Raw genomic sequence first — 23,851 nt, forward strand, 5'->3', positions numbered from 1 at the left:
AGATAAGCCGCAGAAGCCTTTTTTAACATACTAATTGTGATGTCTTTTATATTTGTGTTTATTTATTTGAAAACCTCTAATATATGGGTCTGTAAAAGACATGAAATTATGGTACACAGTGCGTGATTTTTAGTTGTACACCATTATTTATTCATCCTGTCTTTTTAATTTGCTTTAAAATAAACTATATATTTTTTATGTATATTTTTTTTAGTCAGAGTACAGTTTTAATTCTTACACTATTTGCACTTTATTAGGGGTTACTATTGGTTTATATTAATTACCAAGAATCTTTTCATATTTGCACTATGCACTTTCTGGTTTAAATACCACACAAATACCTGACCTACCTGAATCAGCTTATCATCAGTATTTATTTATTATGCACAGCACTTTGTTTAGCAAATAGGCACTTTTAAACAGATCCAATTTTTACACATTTCTATTAACAGATCACCACTGTTGTATCCCTTCTGTTTGAGCTGACACCCACACTATAGGGGAGTGCTATATACACATGCTTTTTGTATTTAAAAAGGTATATATTTTTAACAAATAAGTTTTAAATATGTTTGTCTGACTGTGAAGTCTTTTAAAGAAAATACATTTTCTTTACTGATCCAGTATAGACCCAGCAGAGGTCAACCTCAGTCACCTCTGTCTCTCCCACTCTCCAGATGCCCCCATATTGTCCACTCCCAGCCAACCCTTCCCAGCCCGGTCTCCTCCCCTTTCTCTTCCATACCGTTCCCCACTCTTTTCCTGTCCCATTTGTAATACTTACCTTCTTCTGTTCTTGGTCATGCCATTGTGGACGGCGTGTGCAATAATAGCAAGCGAGGCGTGTGGACATTAGGTTTGCCACGCACCACTGAGAGTCATCAAAATGAGGTCATCATGTCTGCTTGATAAACTAATGTTGATCAAGGAACACTAAAAATTATTTTTTTTAATATTCTATTTATTTTTATATATTTTTTTTATCTGCCTGCACAAATGATTGTGTGTTTTTCAGCTTTTTCCAACCATAACTTCATATAAACATTTTGGGGAAAAGTTTAGAAAAGAGAAAAGTTTATCTTCTCTATAATTTAACTGATCACTTCCCATTGAAACCTATGGGGGGCTTTATGAAGAGAATAGAAGAGGAGAGTCAGTAAAATCGTCGACTTCACTGCAGTTTTCTCTTCTATACATAAGGAGAAGAGAAAAAAACATCTTTTTGACAGTTGAAATGCTGGGGCAAAAAGGGTTTTATGTTTACTAAATAGGCCCAGTAATCTTGGCTTGCAGGCAATATTACTATTAGTAATTTTTTTTTTGTTGTTGCAATAATTGTGCTGCTCTTTGCAAAACAAGTCACTAAGCCTGGAGTCGCAGATTAGCAAAATCTTCTTTTCAACCATTAGGCATTGTACACACAGCTAAAATCTGTTTTATGCTATTTAAAAATATATATTTCTCAGTTGACAATAAGATGCAGTTATTATTCTGACAGAAAAAAATAACCTACTTCAATTAAGTTTAAGCACTCCTTTAAGCCCACTGCAACATACACATAATTATTGTATATATATATATATATATATATTTATATATATATATATATATATATATATAGATAGATATTCTAGTAATCCTGGAAAAAAAATAGTTTATTTTTGAATGTATACACAGCCTCATGCAACAAAGGTTTTTATGTAATTTTTTTTAACATTTCTTGGACAGAAAATTGTTAAAAAGGCAGTGACCTGTCTCATAAAAATAGTATTTTGAAAAGCATGAAAACTAAATTAGGATCTTGTTACCTGCTATCCCTTACCTTTTGTTGCATTATATTTAAAAAACAAAATGTTAGACAAGTTAAAACCTACTAAGACTGCCTGCAGCTAATATATAACTGAAAGACAAATTCATGTCATGTACATTGTTTTTAATTTGGGATATTATTTGCTATAGCCATATTTGAAACAAGTTATTTATTAAATATTTCTGCTGGTACAAATTGTCTGACCTATGAATTAAAGACAATTTGAAGTGATCTGTGGGAGTGCACTGTTTGCTTACATCTGAAAGAAGCACTGTCTGTGTGTATGGCTTTGATTGGTCCATACAGTCACACACCTTTCAGGTATGAATAGCAGCTCCACCTAGAATGATTTTAAACCTACCTGTATATGCAAACCTGTAGATATTGCAATTCTACCAGTGTTTTACGTGTGGTAATGCTACTCATGGTAATTGTAATAAATGAAACAATATGCTTACTTTAGCATTGTAAAAAACTCATCCTTCGAAAGAAAACCATTCCCGTCAATATCATACATATTGAACATTAACTTTGACTTCTCCTCAGGTGAGCCTGTAATGAGTAAATGGAAATTGACAGAAAATTGAAAATATAATAATACATTATAAAGCAAAGTATAAGAGAGATTATATGTAGATATATATATTTATCATCCGTGGTCGGACCAGACTCCACCCTCAAAGACAACGTGCTCTGGTGCCCTCTGGACATCAACAATATGCAGTGGCAATATGAACAAGCAGCAGCACTCAGACTTTGTAGAAAAGAAGGGCACTTTTACTTTGTAGAAAGTTAAAAATACATAACATCACTCCAACGTTTCGGGACACACACGTCCCTTTGTCAAGGTTACACCTTGACAAAGGGACGTGTGTGTCTCGAAACGTTGGAGTGAGGTTATGTATTTTTAACAATACACCATTTAGACTTTCTACAAAGTCTCTGAGTGCCGCTGCTTGTTCGTATTGCCAGTTATATATATATATATATATATATATATAGTGCTATTTTTCATCAGAAACAAGCAGTAACTCAGTCCCTGAACCTCTCATTAACTACTGTATGACAATGTACTGGGCCAAAATGAATTTTCCGAGGAAGCAGTGCAGCAGTCCCCATATGGGTACAGATGGACATTCTTTATTTTATTTTTAACATTTTACTTTTTATAACCATTTGCCATGGAGATAGTGAACTTAATTTTTAATATAATTTTCTTGATTCAATATTTTGGGAATGAGAAACAAAAGTGGGTGAAGAGATTAAGAGCTAAATAGACACACATTCATGTCCTCTCTAAGATCTGATGTTTACAAATGATGATAAAAGCAGATACTTGTACCCACAAATAGCAGTATATTATAGGTGACACTGGCTCTGGCACCTTCATGAGTCATACTGAGCCAATCTAGTGATAGTACATGATTAGTATGGAACATGTTACTGACGTGTAGTACAAGCCTGTAAGTCTTACATAACATGTTTCCCTTCTTACCCCACCAGTCTTTCTTCTATTTTGGGCAATTACAGTTAAATGAAATAACTTTAGTTTGGCAATGTGCTTCTGTCTGTACAATAACTACAAATTATTGTGGAGTTTGTTGCGTAATGCTCTCACTCAGGGCAGTAACTAGGGTGGTGCGACATGTGCCAAAGGGCACCACAAGGCAGGGGGCGCCGTTCAGGCCAATCATTTTTTTTTGTTGTATTCACTGTCACTCGTAGCTTCCTCTTCTTTTTCCCCCGGCATCTCCTGCCCACCACTATCTCCTCCCTGGTGACTCTCCCTCTATCTGGCCTCCTCCCCAAGTACCTTCAGTCACAGCCTCTTTTATTTACCACACACAGCTATCTGCCTCACAAGTTCTGATGGCAGCCCTGAACACAGCCACCGATTCCCGACCCTGGTGGTACCAGCACACCTCGAGTACCCTTGCCGGTGAGTTCAGCTGCAGGTGCAGGGTACATACACTGATCTCCCCGCTGCTGATATTTGCCGCATGTACACTACAAGTAGCATTCTTTCTATTGCTTCATCCTGTGATCTACACTGCCGGCTCCAGGCTTGTGTATAGTTGTTCTGATGGACAAATCCTGCTGCAGGTGAGTTATACTGCAGAATTATTGTGTATCATCACTGCAACCATTGGATTTACATTGTATTTGGCAGTGACACCTGGATAACTGTGGTACCACAATCAGTACTCCTTTTTTTATTGTGATTTGTCCTTATCATCGTACAGGACAAATCAAATTTGTCCTGGCTCTTACCCATGAGGCCACATCCATATTCAGACTTGCGTCTTATGACCCTATTTATAAAATAGGGGGGGGGTTCGCCAATGCGCTTTCTGGCCCAGGGCACCAAAAAGTCTAGTTATGGCTCTCCTGACTCCTCCTATTCTAATCTTTAGTGAGACTTTAAAATTTCTCACTATATTACGATCTAGCTTTGTATATTTTACAATTGGCACTAGATATGCTCTTTATATTAGAATTGGCACCAAATATTGTTACAGTTTATACCAGGTATGGGTGTCTATATTAGTTTTATGCCGGGTACACAATAGACTATATGACGTCCGATCTGGCTGGATCGGATGACATATCGGGCACATCGTCTACTGTGTACCCTCAATGTCACTGACAATGCGTGATCCCACGCATCATCAGCGACATTGCCCGTCGGACCTGCATGCAGGTCCGACAGGCAACAACATCAGCGAGGGCTATGCTGCTAAATTCTGTGGCTCAAACAAAGTTTGTGTACATGCATGAAATTCATTTATAGTTCATATACACCTTATACACAGAGCCTGATGGTAAATGTATACAATATATTTAATAATGTTGTGCCTTAAACAAAGTTTGCATACATTGAACCATCAAAAAGCAAAGGTTTCACTATCTCAGTCATGCTAAACAAAATTCAGTGTTTCGGAATATTCCATATTTCGGAATATGAATCAACCTGTATGGCTCTGTATTAGTCTTGGCAGCAGATATAGCACTGCATATGTTACATTTGTAATAATCATTTCTGCCTGGGGCTCCATTTTGTCTTCAACTAACCATGAGTTCATTCTTCCCCAGGCCACAATGACAGTTCCATTTAGACACATTGCCATATAATCACATACCATTTTTCCTGCAGAAAAACATAGTATATTTGTACCATATTTGTAGCTGGGTTACTATTACAAACATTATATCACAACAAAATTAGTTAACAATTTCTTATACAGGAATCACATAAACTAGTGTTTCAGTTTATAGCCGGTTTGATCAGTCATCTCTAATGTATAGCAAGTATACGTAATTGTCAGTCACAGAGACTAACCTTTCATTAAGGTCAATAATATGTTTAGGAACTCCCTGAAAGACAGATACCCATTTCCATCTTCATCTGCAAGGGAGAACATCGACTCCACAAACATGGAATGAGGTTTAAGTCCAAGAGACTCTGCAAACTCTGTCCTGCTCAGCTCACACTTAAGAGCCTCTCTCACCTTTGCGGAGCTTCCTGATGTGAAACCTTCAATGCCTGACTGATCAATTTGAAGAACCTGCAGTGTTCACAAACATGTATATATTGCATGTCACAAGATTTACATAGACAAGATTTCAAAGTTTGAAACAACCAAACATAAAAATAATTTACTAAACTCAGTCACAACTACAGATAAAAACTGATTACAGTATATGCTCTGACGAAGAAGCTCTCTTAAAGTTACTGCTATGATTACTATGATAATGTATGATTGAGTTAATCAAGAAAACAGACTGTTTTACTATCTGTGTTTTTAGTTCACTTCTAACACATGTCAGGGATGGGCTCCTTTCGGAGTCTCTGTCCCTGCATGTGTTTAATCTGTGTAATGTAGAAATTTTATTGCCGTAATAAATGGCAATTAGAACCAGATAAATAATAAATAATTGTGCTTTGTTTACCAGTTCATTTTATTTTTTTAGAAATATATCAAACACATGATTTCAATAGGATCTACAGTATATGTTTAGTTCACACTTTGATTGCTATGAACTTACTAAGGATATAATAGCCTAATGAATATAGCATATTGCACACACTTTGAATGTCTTCAAGTATATAAGGCTAAAAGTATCTTCTACCTTCCCTCTGCCCTGATCAATATAAGCAAATGAATTCCAATGGGCATACAGTGCATACTGTATACTGTAGTTTAACTTGAAGCCAGCAAGGGATGATTAGAAAAAGAACTAGCTACAGTTTAACGTGAAGAATGTATGTATGAGGGTGTCCTAGAAGCGCTGCAGACGTAGTAAGGGAGAGCAGCTAAAGATCAGAAAAAAGGTGTACCCACACCTAAAAACAAATCAATATAAAAAGTACATATATCTATCTCAAGCGCTACCCTTAATTAAAAGGTATCTCCTTATTGTGACAGTATGACACCATAAACACATAAAAGGGTAACGGAATAGATACGATTTACCGCCGGCCGCATGGTCGGCGGTTCAAATCCTGACAGTGGCATCCCGGCAGAGGAGGAAATCAAAATCGTCAAAGGTAAGTATTTACTAACCAAATTCTACCCCCTAACCCTAACTCTCCCTTAGGGGTGCCTAACCCTAACCTCCTCCCCAAATGCCTAACCCTAATCCCCCCTCTACGTGCCTAAACCTAACCCCCCCTTCCCTGCCGCCTAAACCTAAGTCCCCCGGGGGGTGCTTAACCCTAATCTCCCCCCAGGGGTGCCTAACCCCAACCCCCCTTTCCCCTAGCCTAAACCTATCCTCCCTGGTGGGTGCCTAACCCTAAGTCCCCCCCCGGGAACCCTAATCCTAACCCTCCCCCCCCGCAGCTGTCTGCGCCCGGGTGTCGGGCTCCCGGCGTAACTAAAATGACAGGCGGGATATCAACGCCTGTTATTTAACCCCTTGACAGGATTAGACAGTTCATCAGCTTCCCGACTGTTTCCCAAGGGTAACATGCATAAATTTAATAAAACTAAAATAATGTTAAAAAGTGAATTATAACTCATCTTTTTAACATTATTTTAGTGTTATTAAATTTATGCATGTTACCCTTTTATGTGTTTATGGTGTCATACCATCACAATAAGGAGATACCTTTTAATTAAGGGTAGCGCTTGAGATTAGATATATGTACTTTTTATATAGGTACAGTATAAAATAGAACATTTGGCATGCAGAGCTATATTTTGATTTTACAAATCTCTACTTCATTGCTCTGCGTCTGTTTTAGTTTCATGGTCTAATTGTTTTTGTTAGAAATATTATTATTATTGTTCATATAAATCATTATAACCCTTTTTACTTCATATTTACTGTGTCTAATTATGGTTCAATAAATTACTGTAGATATGATGAAAAAAAAGCACACAGAACCATCTGCTTCTTAAATTGAGACCTACTGTATACATCTAAAATACCTCTGTATACTGAGAACAGGGTTATTTGATATGTGCATATTGAAAATAAAGGATAAACCTGCCTGGCAAAATCTCTCTCACAGCGCTGAATTGCATGCACTGTATTCTTGTATTCACTGCATATACATTTTGACCTGTGAGATTTTATGTTCTAAAATTTGGGCAAGAGGTTCTGTAAGTATCACTAGATTCTCTTACATCCTCCCCAAAGAGACACCTTCACCAAGATTTATGAGGATACCCAGTCATCCGAATTTGTGCTGGCTACTGGCTAAACATTTGTGGGACTCCCTCTGCTAATGGTCAGCCATGTTGAACCAGCAGAGTTAATAAGCTGAGGAACAACAATTATCCAAATAAAGACACTCAATGGCAAAGGTTCAGAGTCCTCCCATCAATAGGTATGTAGCCCCACCAATTCTAAGGATGGTAGCTATATATGTATATATTTTATCCTTATATTGTGTGCCTCCACCTAGGATATTTTATAAGGGCTAGCCTAGGGTTGCCCAAATATATAATTTGTATAATGAAATGTTTTGTTTGGATTCAAATATTTACACAGTACTTATAAATGGACATTTATACATTGCACTTAAATCAACACCTGTCTCCTTTCTTCTTTCACAGCTTCCCGATGAAAGACGTCCATCAGATACCTTAAGGTAAGTAGTTCTATACACGGTTATTGTTTTTATACATATATTGTCATCATATATCAGGCCTCACAAAGTATACACATAAATATACAGGTAATATCACAATACAATTCCCATGAATATTCCCTCCCCATGCAATAAATCTGCTATACTGTAATGAAACTATACTGATGGATTTCTGTAAATAACATTCACAGTTAAAATATATAATAGTCAATTCTGTGAAGAGAATAAATGAAGATGAGTCTATATCAAGAGTCCTGTCTCTTCAACTAAAATGTCTTAGTCCTAAAGAGTAGAATCCAGGATTATCCTAGGCAAAATAATAAGTTATAGGATGAGCCCCAGATTTATGCAAGTTTATGCATCCTTTTAGGGCTTATATATATGTACGAAAATCCTCTGACTCTGTAACTTACATAAAGATATACATATAAGTCTCTAGAGTGTAGTAGCCAGTGCTTTATCTACTGCAATACTCCTACTCTGGATTCCAAACTTGAGATCAGAATTCACACTGTACTATAGACGTGTAAAGTCTTGCTACAATTGTATCCTTCTTCTATTTGATACTTTTCTCCTGCGTTGGCTATACAGGTGCATATAGCAGTATTATATCCCTTAATTCATAGTGCCTTGCTGACAAGAAAGGGAATCTATCTGATATATCCCCTGCTGTATACTAATAAATGATGCCAGTCTGCTTAACTAATGATGCTTGTAAGTGTGGTGTGGGCTTTTATAGTACTCACAACCACTCTGGATAGCTGTCAGGGACTGAAAGGGTTACACTGTATCAACTGCTGAAGCGCTGGCTACACTCCGTAGCTCTCAGGCTGTCAGCGTATCTCCAGCCCCTGCTCACACATCAGGGTCCGCCTCTCCTTCTCTCCGCCTCCTGCGTGACCTCAGATCAGGGGATGCCCCTTCCGATGATGCGGCTTCCTGTTGCTGCTTACCGCTGGAGCCAAGCCAGAACACACAGCTCTGTCTCTGGCAAACACAAAGGTAGTGCCCACTCTGGCTTCAGTGCTGGAGCTCCCTGCCGCTGCCGCTAATAGCGCTCACTCCTAAAGTAGCGCCAGAGAGACTCCCAGCAGGAGCACTGTTGGGGGAACTGCAGACAGGACTCTGTGCTGCGCCAGCATCCCTATATCCCCCGCAGCACGAGCATCCCTACCGCACCTAACTGCCACTGGTCAGAGCTCATGCCATTTCTGGCACTTTCTAAACTACCTCGTGCCGCTGCACTGGCTAATACCCCAGACCTATATGTTCACAATACGGAAATGTAATTACATACATTTATATTATTTACATTCATTTCTCTATAATGATTATAGTATAAACCTATTATTAAACATTCAGATAATTTATATATTAACCCTTGTGTGTGTCCTGTACCACTGGCCTATATTCATGTATTTTTTTTAGCCATAAATTCATATGGCTACAGGTAGGTACCCTATCCAGTTGGGAATAGTTAAGTCCCACCAAGGCTACACCACCAGGGAAAAATACCAGGTTTAAAAGGCGACTAGATATCTTGTTTGAGTTTTATATTTTACTTCAGATATGCTGATTAAGAGTCACTACTCCTGTTAGACTGGACCAGGATCATGCCCTTTTGAAGAACGAAGCCTCCACAGATTCTGCTTTTTTATGGGCCTGCGTAAGGGAGGAGGACTTTGAGTTAATAACTGATCCTGCAGGCAGATGGCCAGGCTCAGAGGAATGGGTGATTATAGTCACTTTAAGACAGGGTAGAGTAGTAGGCTCTGCCTTTTGTTTAACTGTACTATTCCTGTGTGATTACTGTAAATAAATGTATATCTGTTTTTGATATAAAATAAAGGTTATTTTGTATCTTTACAGTTATTTGTCTAAATGATTCAGAACTCACAATATGCTAATAAAAGCACAGCACACCATGCATGATAGCTGTCAGTACTAATTAGATTACATTTATACATTACTTGAGCAAAAGAATGTCTGAAAAAGGTTTCCAGTATCTGGCTTCTCTGTTTTTTAGTAACAGCCTGATTAAGCAGGCTTTCTTCATCCATTTTGCATTCATTAAGTGGAAATCCATTTTCTTGTAGCTGATTTATAAAACTCGTACATTCCTCCTCACTATGGAAATACAGCACCTAGAGCAACATTGACAAGTAAATACAATGTTATTCTAAAGACTAAGGATTAGTAGCTGTAACAATTTATTATTTATATTACTTAAATGAAACAATTACTTTCTTTATGAATCAAATTTGGGGGTTAGCCATTTTTGTCCTGACTGTTCTGACTGAGATACACCAGGGGATTAGTTACACACAATACAGTACATACATGCACCTTATTTTCATAATAAACCTCTAGTTCCCTCCAATTAGCAAAATGATGGAATTATGTTGTCTGGGATCCATTCACATTAACAAGATAGCAGCTCAGGCAAGATGAGCCACCGCCTCCAGACACTAGGACCCAGAGCGGTCCTTTGATGGAGCGCAACCTCCGACTATGCCTTCTGCATGTGCATGGCTCTCCACTGCTTCTTTCTCCTCTCCATCCACAGTGAACTGATGTGTCCCTGTTTGACTCCACACTGTGCAGAGTGTCTTAAAACCCCTATATCCATTATACCACCAACGATGAGTACAACATATAGATCCTGCTGCAACCGCTGCATCAGTCTTTACAGTGAGTGCATAGATCTGGCACACCACAATGCCCAGTAACCCTACAAACACTACTGGCTGCAACTGGAGATTCCAGATAACCTCTACCTGTTGTTAATCCTGCATTGACCTGTTCCTGTTTCTACCTGGTTAATTAATCTCCCCCTGGTTAAGTCATCTGTTGTGTGGACTAATCTCCATTTGCACATTGCTGCCACTTACCATAGTCTAGGGGTCTATGTAATTAAAAAAATTAGGCTTTTCTCCAGTATTTTATCTGGGGAAAGCCATACTTTTGTTTATTTTTTATTTATTTACTTGAAAAGTGCAGAGAAATCATTGAGGGACAGATGTACTAAGCTCTGGAAAGTGATAAAAGTACCAACCAATCAGCTCCTGTCATTTTTCAAATACAGCCTGTAAGATGACAGGTGCTGAGTGACTGTTAGTTTTTCACTTTTCAGTGTATCACTTTCCAGAGCTTAGTACATCTCCCCCTGATTTCTCAGCATTTTAATTTCTCCTTACTCATTCCTGCAGCCCCCATTGAATATAATGGGGGCTGTGCAGAAACAGTATTTATATAGATATGAGAAGCAAAGCTTCTCTCATCTTTTGTGACAAACATAACATTAGGTGCCATCATTCCTGCAGAAATGTAGAAAAGTATGGAAGTGACATCTTTCCCTGCTTTCTTCTGCTGCCTTGGCTGGCTCTGTTCTCCGCTCCCACAGCCAGCTTGCACTTCCCCATTCCCCTGGTCAGCTTCCCAGAGCATTCAATATTTTTCAAAAATGCAAAAGAAGTTTGATATTTTCTAGCCAGGACAGCCCTATACTGCAAGGGCTATCCCGCATTCATTTTTTTTGTAACTAGACCCCTGAATGACTTCCAAACCATGTGTCCTGTCAAGGGAGAAATAGAGAGATTCTGTTTTGAGCTACAGTTGGCTAGGTTTTGTTATGCATAAGACGCATTGGGGTATATTTACTAAAGTGAGAGTTTTTAGAAGTGGAGATGTTGCTCATAGCAATCAATCAGATCCTAGCTATTATCTTCTAGAAGGTGCTAGCCTATGGCGGAACTAGAGAGTTGCGGGCCCAGGTGCAAGAATATGCTTTGGGCCCACCGCTGTCTACTCCTCTGTCTTCCCCACCCACTCTCGCACTGCACTACGGGAGAGACGTGATGACGCCTCTCCCTTCACCCACTCGGGGAGCCAGAATGGCGACGCTCATGAGTGAGCTCCAGCCCGGCTCCCTCTGTGGACGCTGCAGCCAATGAGAGTCTGTCTGACTCTCATTGGCTGCCAAATCAAACCCACTGCCGCCGGGTAGTATGAGTGTACTACCCGGGGCCGGCGGCGGTGTTTGTTGTGTAGTGCAGACTGCACTCACTGCGGACCGCACTACACTATGGGGTCTAGGAGACACTGGCGGTGGGTGCAGCTTCGCTGTTGGCTGCAGGGGCTATGGGCCCCTGCACCACAACAGGCGCCGGAGCAAGCCACCGGCTGCACCGCCGCTAGTTCCACCACTGTTGCTAGTTAAATGTTAAGTAGAATCGGATTGGTTGCCATGAGCAACATCTCCACTTCTAAAAACTCTCACTTTAGTAAATTTACCCTATACAGTGTTAAAAAGGAAACCGGCCAAGGTATAAATCACTTTGATCGCAGTGGTGCCTGTCCTCTCCAAAGTAACGCAAGACCAGCAATGGCAACATGCTGGTAAGTTAGTACCTATTATGTTCTTTATTAAGTAAGTGTAGCAGAAACTGTCCTCCTGCATGAAATGTAACAAGTACAACAAGTTTCTGGGTACAGCTGTATGGCAGGATAATTCATTCCAATATGAGCATTTCCAAGCCATACAGCACTCTTGAAAAAAAAATAGCAAATAATAACAAAGTGACTAATATATAGTAACCCTGGAATTTCTGCCTGACACAGGGCTTACTTTATGTATCAGATGACCTTAATATGACCTAAGATATGCCATCAAAACAAAGTAAATAGCCATTTTTGCCTGTTAGATATTATAACAATCTAAAGGGTTTCAACCTACTTGCTATATGCATGTAGAGAAACATGACAACCACAGTCCTGCTGATTCCACCAGAGTTAGTAACAGAGCCGTAACTAGACTTTTTGGTGCCCTGTGCCAGAAAGACCATTGGCGCCCCCCCCATTTTTCAAATAGGGACATAAGATGTGCACCCGAAAATGGGCCATGGCCTCATGGGAAAGGGCCAGGAAAGAGAGAGGGGAGGCCAGAAGATTCTGGGGATAAAAGAAGAGGAAGCTACAAGTGAGAATGATAATTAACAGAAAATTTACATGTCCAAACAGTGCACCCTGCCCTGTGGTGCCCTGTGCCATGGCACTGGTCGCACCATCCTAGCTACGGCCCTGGTTAGTAATATCTCTGATTGGCATTTTTTCTAGTTCTGCACCTGTACTGTTAGATGTGGCTGCTCTCTAAATCAGCTCTGTGCTCTACATCCTTCATGGCCATCTTCAAACAAATACAACATAAACAATTTGAGAAGGCACTGAGAGATGACATGGTTGTACCGAGGAAAATCAAAGTAAAGTCATTCAAAATATCAAGCATATGTATTATTCAACAGTACTTACCATATCATATTCCTTGGGCACCTTGAACAGCAATGTTCTGCAACCATGATTATTAGACTGAATCACAGTAAATGTTCTATGGTTCTGCAGACTGATAGTTCGGGTTACTGTGCAACGATTGTCCAAAATTTTGATCACTTGTTGTGGATGGATTTGTAAGAAGACATCACTCATTTGTTCGTTACGTCCTTGCCACTCTTGAGCTGTAAATAGGTGACATTGTGATAAACAAACATACAGCATGTTATTACATATCAGATTAATGCACTGCACAAATAAAGGTACATCAGTAGTTCCCAAACTGTGCGCCGTGGCACCCCGAGGTCCCTTGGGACACTTGCAGGGGTGCCTCAGTTTGGTGGTCCAGCACCAAATAAAATTATTTATGGTCAATGTAATGCAAATATGTGGACAACCAGAAGCGTAAAACTTGTCCACCACCACATAACTGAACTTAAGTCTGATAGGGAAACACAATTTACTTCATATTACTACTTTACTACATTTCTCAATAACAAACTTTAGGCTTAGGGGTGCCATTGAAAAAACAATGCTGATACTCTAGGGTCCCATGGTTCAAAAAAGTTTGGGAACCACTGCAGTACATACCAACCTAGCTTAAAGAAAAATATAATCATACAGTAGAATATATGTGCATAATTATATAATACAGATTAAGTTTTGAATATAGATATCTGGCTTTAGTAATGTACTAGTCACTATACTTATTGCCTTGACATTTATTCAGCATTTGTATATAGTCAAACTGTCCCACAATATTTGCATATAGTGTGTACTGGTATATTATATTCTATCCTAAATCGTAAACAGGACCTTATTCTACCACATACATAATGAGAAGGGCATTATATAGTATACTTTTTCAAAAACCAACACTAAAGCTGGCCACACATCTAAAGATTATCTGTCCAACCAGCCAACTAGTTGATTGGTTGGACTGAAAATCTGGTAACGTATTGGAGTAAATGATGATCAGCAATTTGCTCCTAAATGCCAGAAAACAGATGAAAATTGAAGTTTAGACAAGTTTGTTAAATGTTTGACCTAAACAATTTGTTCAAACAACAGTTTTTGTCCATTTTCCAGCATTTAGGAGCAAATTACTGATTGTCATTTGATTTCATACCTTACCAGATTTCCATTCCAACCAATCAACTAGTTGGCTGGTTGGATAGATAATCTTTAGATGTGTGGCCAGCTTTACGCTGCTTGTTGGTAGAAATCTCATCTCCTAGTAAGAGCAATTCTTTGTAGCAGGGTTCAGGGTTCAGGTACAGTCTCCAGGTAGCAATCAGATTGGTTCGCTGCTGGCCATGAGATTGGTGTCTCCACTGCACCTTGGTCAGCTTTACTCACTATGTCCACATTGATGTCTTTATCGTATATTCGTCACCAGAGTACGGATTGCATGGTAGTGTATGCTGTTCACCTGATTGGGGCTACCATTTTACATTAGCATCCCCACTGCTTTATTTTACTATACAGTAGATACCAGCATGATTGTGGCCAAGATCACAAAGTGTGGTCTAGTATATAAATGGGGAAGTGGGAACCCATCCCAAAATTTGTCCAATAGCTCATGAACATAAAGTTACACTATCTTTAGTAGCTTTCATATATATTGTAGTATATGAGAAATTTCCTCTATTCAAAGCCTATTTCCATTGATAATTTTCTGTTTATTTTATTAAAAACATAGATAAACATGATTGCAATATAAACAGTAGCACAGAACACTTTAATCATATTTCATATCTTACCAAATACATATTGGTAAGCAGATCAGTAGTGACAAAGCTGTTTTTTAATTTTGTAACTATGCAAATATTTCTCAAGAAACAATACATATAAAATAAAAAGGTAATGAAAGGACATCATCATTACTCATGCTCATGTACTCATGTTGTAAGAGTTAATTCATTATAATATTTGTATACCAGTTTATGCTGAGAGGATCTTATTTACCTTCAATACCTTCAGCGGATAACACCTTTTTCATGCTGGACTGAGCCTGTGTGTTCTGAATTTTTTTTAATTTTCTTTTGCGTGATTGTGCAACGGCCAAGGCAATGAAAAAACTAACTAAGAGGGAAAGGATAAAACAAATGATATGTGAAATTTAATAAGAAAGGAGCCCCCTATACTGTATGTCATGTAGTAATAGTTCTAATTCATCTTTCTCTGCTGAACTTTGATCTATAACAAGAAACCCATTACTTTAAATCACATATTTACACATTGAGTAAATTATATATATATATATATATTCCAAATACTCAGCACTGGGCGAAATAAATATCAACTGCTGCCGGTGCCCTCCTTCATAGATAACAAATACACATGCAAGCGGCGGCACACAAGCATAAATAAGAAATAAATACATGGAAATTCTGTATCAAGTCAACGTTTCAATTCAAAAAATGAATTTTCACCAGGACGAGGTCCTGATGAAAAATCATTTTTTGAATTGAAACGTTGACTTGATACGGAATTTCCGTGTATTTATTTCTTATTTATGCTTGAGTGCTGCCACTTGCATGTGTATATATATATATATATATATATATATATTAATAGAGGAAGATATGGCGCCATATATAGGTCCACTTATAAGAGTATGAATAAAAGACACTTTAAACAGAGATTATTGAATAATAATCTTCTAACACTCCCCTTAAAAATGGTGCTCTATCAACAGTATGGTGACATTTGGGTTCTGCCTCCAAAGCAAATTTATAGTAAATGAAATTGATATAGAGCATCTAAAAGTGCTAAGTGTCGTGTGATATTAAATATATAGTATCAAAAAAATATAAAATAATTCACTCTTGAGATGAAACCAAAGTGCAGCTGTGCAGAAATGGTAGAAATTTCCATATAAACAAATTTAATTAAATGTGCCAATAATTTCTATATAAAGTGTTTCTAGTGCAAGTAGGGTGCTTTCTGTGCAAGTAGGCAAGATATGTGAGCACATATATAAAACACATATATTCACTATAAATATATATATATAAAAAAAACACAATTTATTTAGTATGGAGAGAAAGTGACTGTGCAATAATGGTTTGCACAGTAAAATGCACATATACAATACATAAAAGTAAATGTAAAACATATAAATAAAAACAAATGGATAGATAAGCTCGTTTTTTGCTGCTTGAATTTTACTTATCTATCCATTTGTTTTTATTTATATGTTTTACATTTACTTTTATGTATTGTATATGTGCATTTTACTGTGCAAACCATTATTGCACAGTCACTTTCTCTCCATACTAAATAAATTGTGTTTTTTTTATATATATATTTATAGTGAATATTTGTCATTTTTATATATATACTGAGATATCTTGCCTACTTGCACAGAAAACACCCTACTTGCACTAGAAACACTTTATATAGAAATTATTTGCACATTTCATTACATTTGTTTATATGGAAATTTCTACCACTTCTGCACAGCTGCATGTTGTTTTCATCTAAAGAGTGAATAATTTTATATTTTTTTGATACTATATATTTATTTAATATCACCCGACACTCAGCACTTTTAGGCGCTCTATATTAATTTAATTTACTTTATAACCTAAATATTGTCATATGTAAATCCTATTCCATATATCTCTGTTACCAACCTCCTTATAAATATATACACTTCAATTTAGATTATTTATCAATCAATATGTTGTAACATTTCCACTATAATATATTCTTAGGGTATGTAGAGTATGTGATTACTCAGAGCTAGATACATTCTGATGGTTATATTAATATTTTGCCACTTCTGGAAGTTAAAAAAAAGGTAATGATAATATTTCCTTGTACAGTAATCAGTACTGTTTTGTTATGTAAACTTGGTTTCAGCAGCATATTTCACAACACTGTACAACCAGGGAATGCTTATTCATTAATTTACATATGTCCCTGTCCCAATGTATCTTATGATCTAATATTCCCTCCTACAGGCACAACCCACAAACTCATTAATGGTCAATGTATAGTCATGCCTCTTATTGTCCAAATAGGTAATAGCAGACATACATAGTGGAACAGGAAATACAAAAGTGCAAAGGTGCTTATTCATTACACACAATGGGGTATTGGTTAAATGTTTGCTATATGCTCCAAGAAGTAATACTTCAAACTTGTTCTATTCAAAGATAGGGAGGACTTTTTTTTGGGGTACAGATAAATTGTGCAAGTGACTGTCCTTCAAATGTAACATGTTAAATATGATCACATTGTTAATACACTCTTATGATGAGAAATATTTTAAGGAAAGTATACACACCTAGTGGAAAAGAACAAATAATCACAATAATAGTGCTGTATCCAAATAGACTGCCTTCAAAGTAGTCAATAACAGTCAGAGGAGCACAAGGGGGCAGCTTTGCAGATGTTATTTGTTCTGGTTGAGGGCACGGATCACCTACAAGTTGAAAATAAGTTAGTATGTAAATGACAATGTGTGCTACTGTGTAATTATACAAATGCAACATTTCCAAAAACAGATAATAACATTCTTGGTTGTTTTAGAGCCCAGCACTGAAATAATATGCTCCTCAGTCTTATGTTTTTTTGTGTCTCACTTGTGAATGAAACCATTGACTGTTTTATTGTCGTGAGGCTCAGCGTGACGTGGAATACATTGAAAGATACATTGTGATTCATTGTTCACTCTCAGAGTGATCCCTGTGAGCTACAAGAGAAGTGATTTATACTGTTCTTTCTTTATATTAAGCATATGTTTCTCCGCATGTGTTACTATTTCCTCTTGGTATACAGTTCCAAGTAAAATTTTGTAGAGCTCTTTTAATTTACTAATATATATATATATATATATATAATATATTAATTTACTTACATTATAGAGCTTAAAATAGCACTTTGATTTACAGAAACATTACTAAAAATTATTCACAGCACCTAAATAAATATATTTTCAGAAATAGTTTCCACAATGAAAATAAAAGGTTTTGCTCATAATTATTGGGGGTTGTCCTGGATTATCAATATACATATTGATAATCCAGGACAACCCACTGTTATCAACACTGTTAATAATAATAATAATAATAATAATTAAAAAATAATACATAATAATAATAGCCTATGATGCTAACTGCACTTCTTGCAAAATATGCAGCATATTTCATGTTACACAAATACACTTATTTGCCTGCTGGTTATCTACTTCCTGGTTTGTGAAGTGAAATGTTCTGCACAACCATTTGTGTGACCGAGAGCTCAGAGTGCAAGGTGAGAAGAGCTAAAATGTTAATATTGATCCCAGAGTAATATTACTTTATGACCACTGTCACATTTGTGTGGTTTGTTTGTGAACCCGAGCTGTAGACACTGGTAGGTGAGGGTTCAGGAATGCGCACAGTGAAACTGGGAAGCTTGATGTAATTTCGACTCATGGACTGAGAACTGAAGACTGAGTATTAGACAGATGACCAGTGTTAGGGAAGTTGGCTGAAACCCAAGTCAGTGGTGTGGAATCTAACACGCCGGTGGTGTTCACCAGTGATCCCCGCAAGGGGATTTGGGCTTGGCTGAGCTTGATGTGCAGGTCGCGGTCCTCTGCTTTGGTTTCCCTAAACTTGACTGTGGTTGGAGCAATGAGAACACTCTTGGATAGCTGTGGCTTTGCATTAACCAGATTTAGACCGGACTGGACTGCACTGGGATGTAACTGGACTGGATGCATCGGGATGGGACAAGACTAGATGGACCAGGATGGAACCAGACTTGATGAACTGGGATGGAACTGGACTGGATGCACAGGGATGGAATTGGAGAGGATAACTGGATAGTCTAGCCAGAATGGGACCACACAGGATATCAGAATGGAACCCGACAGTTTAACCGGAATGGGACCGGAAAGGGTGCCAGATTAGAACCGGTAAGCAACTGGAGCCAGAGGTGCAGTGTGATGGGAGTCTGCACTGGCTATCACAGATAACTGCAGGAGCTCAGATGGAATCTTTCAACTAGGCTGATGACAACAACATTGCACTGTCAACTTGCACAGTGCTGGGAACTGCCATTAATACCCTGGGCTAGACAGGGATTGGATGATGGAGTCAGGTGATGGCAGACTAGGATTCCATTGGTGAGGAGTTAGTCACCTGATCAGGAAAAACATGGCTGCGCCCAGCAGCGGGAGCTGGTGGGAAGGATTCCACATGGGACGTCGGGGAATGTGCCACATGGCTGCCTGTGGAGAGAAGCAGAACTCGGTCCACAGGAGAGCGGTGGTCAACGCTCAGACTTGCCGCCACTCTGAGTGATAACAGCCAGAGGATTGAGACAGCAGGGACTGCTGTGGCTGGGGGGTGATGAATGAGGATGCTGACATCTCCCGGCATGCCAGCACCTACTCCTCACAGGCAAGTGGCTGGGTTTGGTACTGAGGTTTCTGACAAGGTTTGTGACAACCACCAACTAAATTACTGCAGGTCTCTCCTAAAAAAAAGCTTGTACAAACCTCACATATGATAAAAAACAATCAATCGAGTAATGTGACATACGGACAGCTTTTTTATACGAGTCACTTTTACGTCAAAAAATTTGATTTTCAGTTAGAAAATATGTGTTAGGATGGTGAAAAAGCATCCCACTGAGTTTATGAGCTGATACCCATCCCACCACATCAGGCACTACCAATGCCCATTTATTTATGGCCGATACAGTCCCCATTGCCTGCAATAGGGACCCAGCAACAGCCTTTTCAGCTTCAGTGAAGCCTTCCAGGCTTTGCTCAGTCCTCGCCAGGTGAAAGTGTCAGGCACATGTGCAGACTGGCCTTTGCTCATGCGCATGACACAGAGTGGAGGATACTGCTGATGAGGGGACATCAGTAGACTTCACCAGAGGGGTAAGTAATATAAAATACCAATGGCATATTATTTGTTAGTATCACTGCGATACTAAATGAAATGTTTAATTACTAAATTAACTTTGCTCAAGCAGTTAAATACTAGTACAGTACAAAGATAATAATGATTCAAGAAGAACACAAGTGGCCAGTATTTAGACACAACTTTCCATCTGAGTGCAGACAATGCATGGGCACAAATTGGTTGAGCTCAAGTAGGTTTCATACTATCTCATATAGCACCAGATTCAGAGATGGGAGCAATGTTGATTTTCTCGCAGTTGAGTGATATTTTGCTGTGCATGCTTCAAAAGTCTTGGAAACCCTTACTGTGCACATGCAAACCCAAGTGTCCGATGGGGTTGCAATTGTGTATGGCATTGCTAACACTTGATGTGTTTACAATCCCTGGGAGTTTCATGGTGGAGACTGGGTGGTAACCTAAAGTGGCCGCAAAAAAGGGCCGCTTCATGGGCATGTCATGGGAGTGTCCCAGGCGTATCTGGGAATGCTGCTGCATTCCCAAATGCAAACCTACAGCTTTAGAGGCCAGGTTTAATTAGATTCGAGAAGAATAGACCCTAAGCTTCCGCAAATGTCGATGGTGCGACTGATGTTGCATTGATGATGGAGCATTTACAATCTCCATCACAATTGCACAGACCAGGGGGGGCATCTCAGTGCTTGCACACTCCATCGCAAGGAGGAGCACAAAGAGAAGGCTGAGATTAGCATTTGCATATTTCCACAACTGCTATTGTGAGAGAGGCTGCAATCACGGCTGCATTACTAACCATCTCTGAAACAGGGCCATAGAACACAAATAAATGAATAATGTACATATCACAAGCAAGAACATACAGTAGGCAATGTTCCCTTATTTCCAAGGACACTTCCAGTTTTTCAAGATCTGTCCCTGGAAAATCTAGTCCCAGACAATGTCCCTTTTTTTCCACAAATGATCAACTGCCCAGTGCCATTAGCCTTTTTCTGGTGCTATATTTTAGTAAATATCTATTCTTAATCTGTTGACCTGACATTCTGATATGTATTAAAAATGTGTACTAACAAAGCAAAGTATTATATTATAAAATAGTACAGTAAGCATGATATGATGGGATTGTAGAGCGCCATACTTGAGCTACCTAAAACCACATATGAAATACGTTCTCAGCTACAGATGTGTTCTGCTACATTGTTGCTGTGTACGTAGCAAATCACGCCTTGCATGGAGCGCGACGTGTGCCCGCGAGCAGACACGCGCACTTCGTTTGCACCCACGCCTCCACAGGATTGCATGGTGCAATCGCAGTGTGTACCATAGCGTTTGCTGCTGGGGGTAATTGCTTGGCGTGATCAGTGCGCGCGTTTGTAGAGCAATCAGCAAATATGTAGCAGGACACATCTGTACTTAGCAGCAATTATATAAAATGCTAGGAACTATGCTATAGACATTAACTTTTTCACCAGGTCAGCTCTGTTACATAACCACAACACGTACAGTATGTACTTAAAGTTCTGTATGTGAAATAATTATGGAAAGAGCTTTGTTTTCCAAGTTCTACTATATATATGGACTCACCATTAAGCCAAGTGAACACTTTCTGCTGAATATCCCCAATTTCTGCAGAGGTAACGGCTAAAATTACATCATGAAATGAAGTATTTTTGATCTTTGCTATTTCATCAACATTAAATAACCTAAAAAAAGAGACATTATAAACATCACAATACTGTACATTATCCTTCTGTATAATCTGAAATAAAATGCGTACATAAATCATCTATAGACACGCAATTCTGTGTCCCGAGAATGTGCTTAAAAAGTTGGTTGCAAAATTGCGATTGAATGTGCATTTTGGGTTGCACCTACTGTATCTTCAGCTAATAAATCTAGTAACGGTTGAGGTGAGTCTGGAGTGTGCGATCTTCATACATAAGCCAAATTTATCTAATAAGTAAACACATGCAAACAGTAATTAAAAAGGTTGGCTATTTATTCAGAGATAAGGAATTATATGGTGGCAAGAACGGATGGCCCCTAAACAGCGCAGCCCAACAATGCAAACTCAACCAACAAACAACAGCTGTATTTCAGGCAGTATCCACCCAGTGGGTGCCATACCAATTCACTAGGGTACTAAACTCAAACCATCCACTATTTCATCTGTAGATGGATATACTGCCCCCATAAAGGTGGTACAACATTTCCCCACAATATCTATGAAGCTGAGTGCACCCAACACACCAACTGCACCCGGGCTGATGATAAGCCAAATTTTCCCACCAAAAGCAAAAAGCTAACAATAAACAAAAAAGCCAATGAGGAAAGAGGGTGGGACATTTTATTTTCAAGAAAAAGTGGCCCAAATCCTGCTAACCAAGATATAAACAAACTACTTAAAAAAGCCACACACCTGTCACCTAATAGGTATAACCGGTGCATGTGTCCACCACTCAAGTCAGTCCACCAGCCTCCTGGTTTAAGGCACTTCAGGCTCATCCAAGCCTCTGTTATTCGTTCAGCACAAAATACTATACAGATGTGTCCTCATACACCTAGCAACATTGTGCCATGTGGTGTGAGATGCTTGGCATGACTATGACACTCTGCCATGTGTAGTGAAGTGTACTTTTTCCTAAATATTGCATCTGCTGAGATTGGGGAGATACTTACCCCATGTTTAATACTGTGGAATTTTCTCTAATAAAAAAAAAAAAATACTAGATAGCCATTCTCTATATGGAATTGGGCTTGATTCACTACCTAACGCAACTGCGAATACGCACGCAATTGGCCGATTGTTGCCTTCTGCACATGAGTATGCATCACAGTGCACGAACTAGCCACTGCGATCAGGACTATGATCACAGAGGCTATGCTGACCCATCGCAGAGTGATTGACAGAAAGTGCCACTTGTGGGTGGTTACAGAAAGGTGGTCGGCCTAACGCAGGCGTGCCAGTGCGTTCACACACCGTTTCATCGGTGTGCATAAATTATCCACTGCAATGCCATACCAAGTCTGAGGTCTCATAGCGTGCGTGATTGTTAGCAATTTCTGAGTAAGGTCATAGCTTGTGTAAGTGTGCGTGATGCTGCGATGGTACTCGATTGTACCGATGGTTTTGCTATTCTGCTAAGTATTACGGATGTGTGCAATGTAAAGTGGGCGTCCTTATGTAGTGCTGAGTTTGCATTGCGATCGCAATGGATAAGCATAGTATCGCAGATGAACTTCCTGCGTACGCAATATTGCGATCTGTAATGAATCAGGCCCATTGCTCACTATCCGAAATATACAATTAAACCCTAAGATTTAATGGCTGCTGCATTAGAAATGTGCCATTTACCACAGGAGACAGAAACCCTAACCAGATCTGTGCCTGCTACACCCCTGAGGAAAACTTACAGGAGTCTGTTGCTGTCGGGTCTGCAAACACACCATGACATGTATTTGTCTTTATCTGTATAAATTCTAACATTGAATATGAGTGCTGGGCTTCTACTTTTTCTGTTTGGATGAGGTGGATGCACTACTGCACTTTGCTGTTCATTAACCATTTGAGTTGTCTTATACCAAGTTGATAGATATATATATATATAATCATGTAGAAGGCGGCACTCAGAAATCATACACCAACGCTGGCAACAGTCGTGAAGTAGTATCAACGTTTCAAGACTTTATTATCTCGTCATCAGGTGTGTCCTGATGATGAGATAATAA

General features: G+C 38.8%; 1 protein-coding gene across 6 annotated transcripts in view; it reads right to left on the reverse strand.

Moving 5' to 3' along the window:
• Nucleotides 1–23,851, reverse strand: part of LOC148540355 (dual oxidase 1-like) — a 229,697-nt gene that overhangs the window by 73,114 nt on the left and 132,732 nt on the right. For all 6 annotated transcript variants that reach the window (XM_088445660.1, XM_088445643.1, XM_088445669.1 and 3 more), the window contains 7 exons: nt 21,707–21,825; nt 17,533–17,670; nt 15,204–15,320; nt 13,218–13,420; nt 9,881–10,054; nt 5,151–5,376; nt 2,269–2,362 (listed from right to left, as the gene is read on the reverse strand). In XM_088445660.1, coding sequence (XP_088301786.1) covers nt 2,269–2,362; nt 5,151–5,376; nt 9,881–10,054; nt 13,218–13,420; nt 15,204–15,320; nt 17,533–17,670; nt 21,707–21,825 — 1,071 coding nt within the window. The remainder of the gene's footprint in view (nt 1–2,268; nt 2,363–5,150; nt 5,377–9,880; nt 10,055–13,217; nt 13,421–15,203; nt 15,321–17,532; nt 17,671–21,706; nt 21,826–23,851) is intronic.

Source organism: Taudactylus pleione, unplaced genomic scaffold (genome assembly GCF_031769625.1).
Source record: "Taudactylus pleione unplaced genomic scaffold, aTauple2 ptg000019l, whole genome shotgun sequence".
NCBI classification, from domain to species: domain Eukaryota; kingdom Metazoa; phylum Chordata; class Amphibia; order Anura; family Myobatrachidae; genus Taudactylus; species Taudactylus pleione.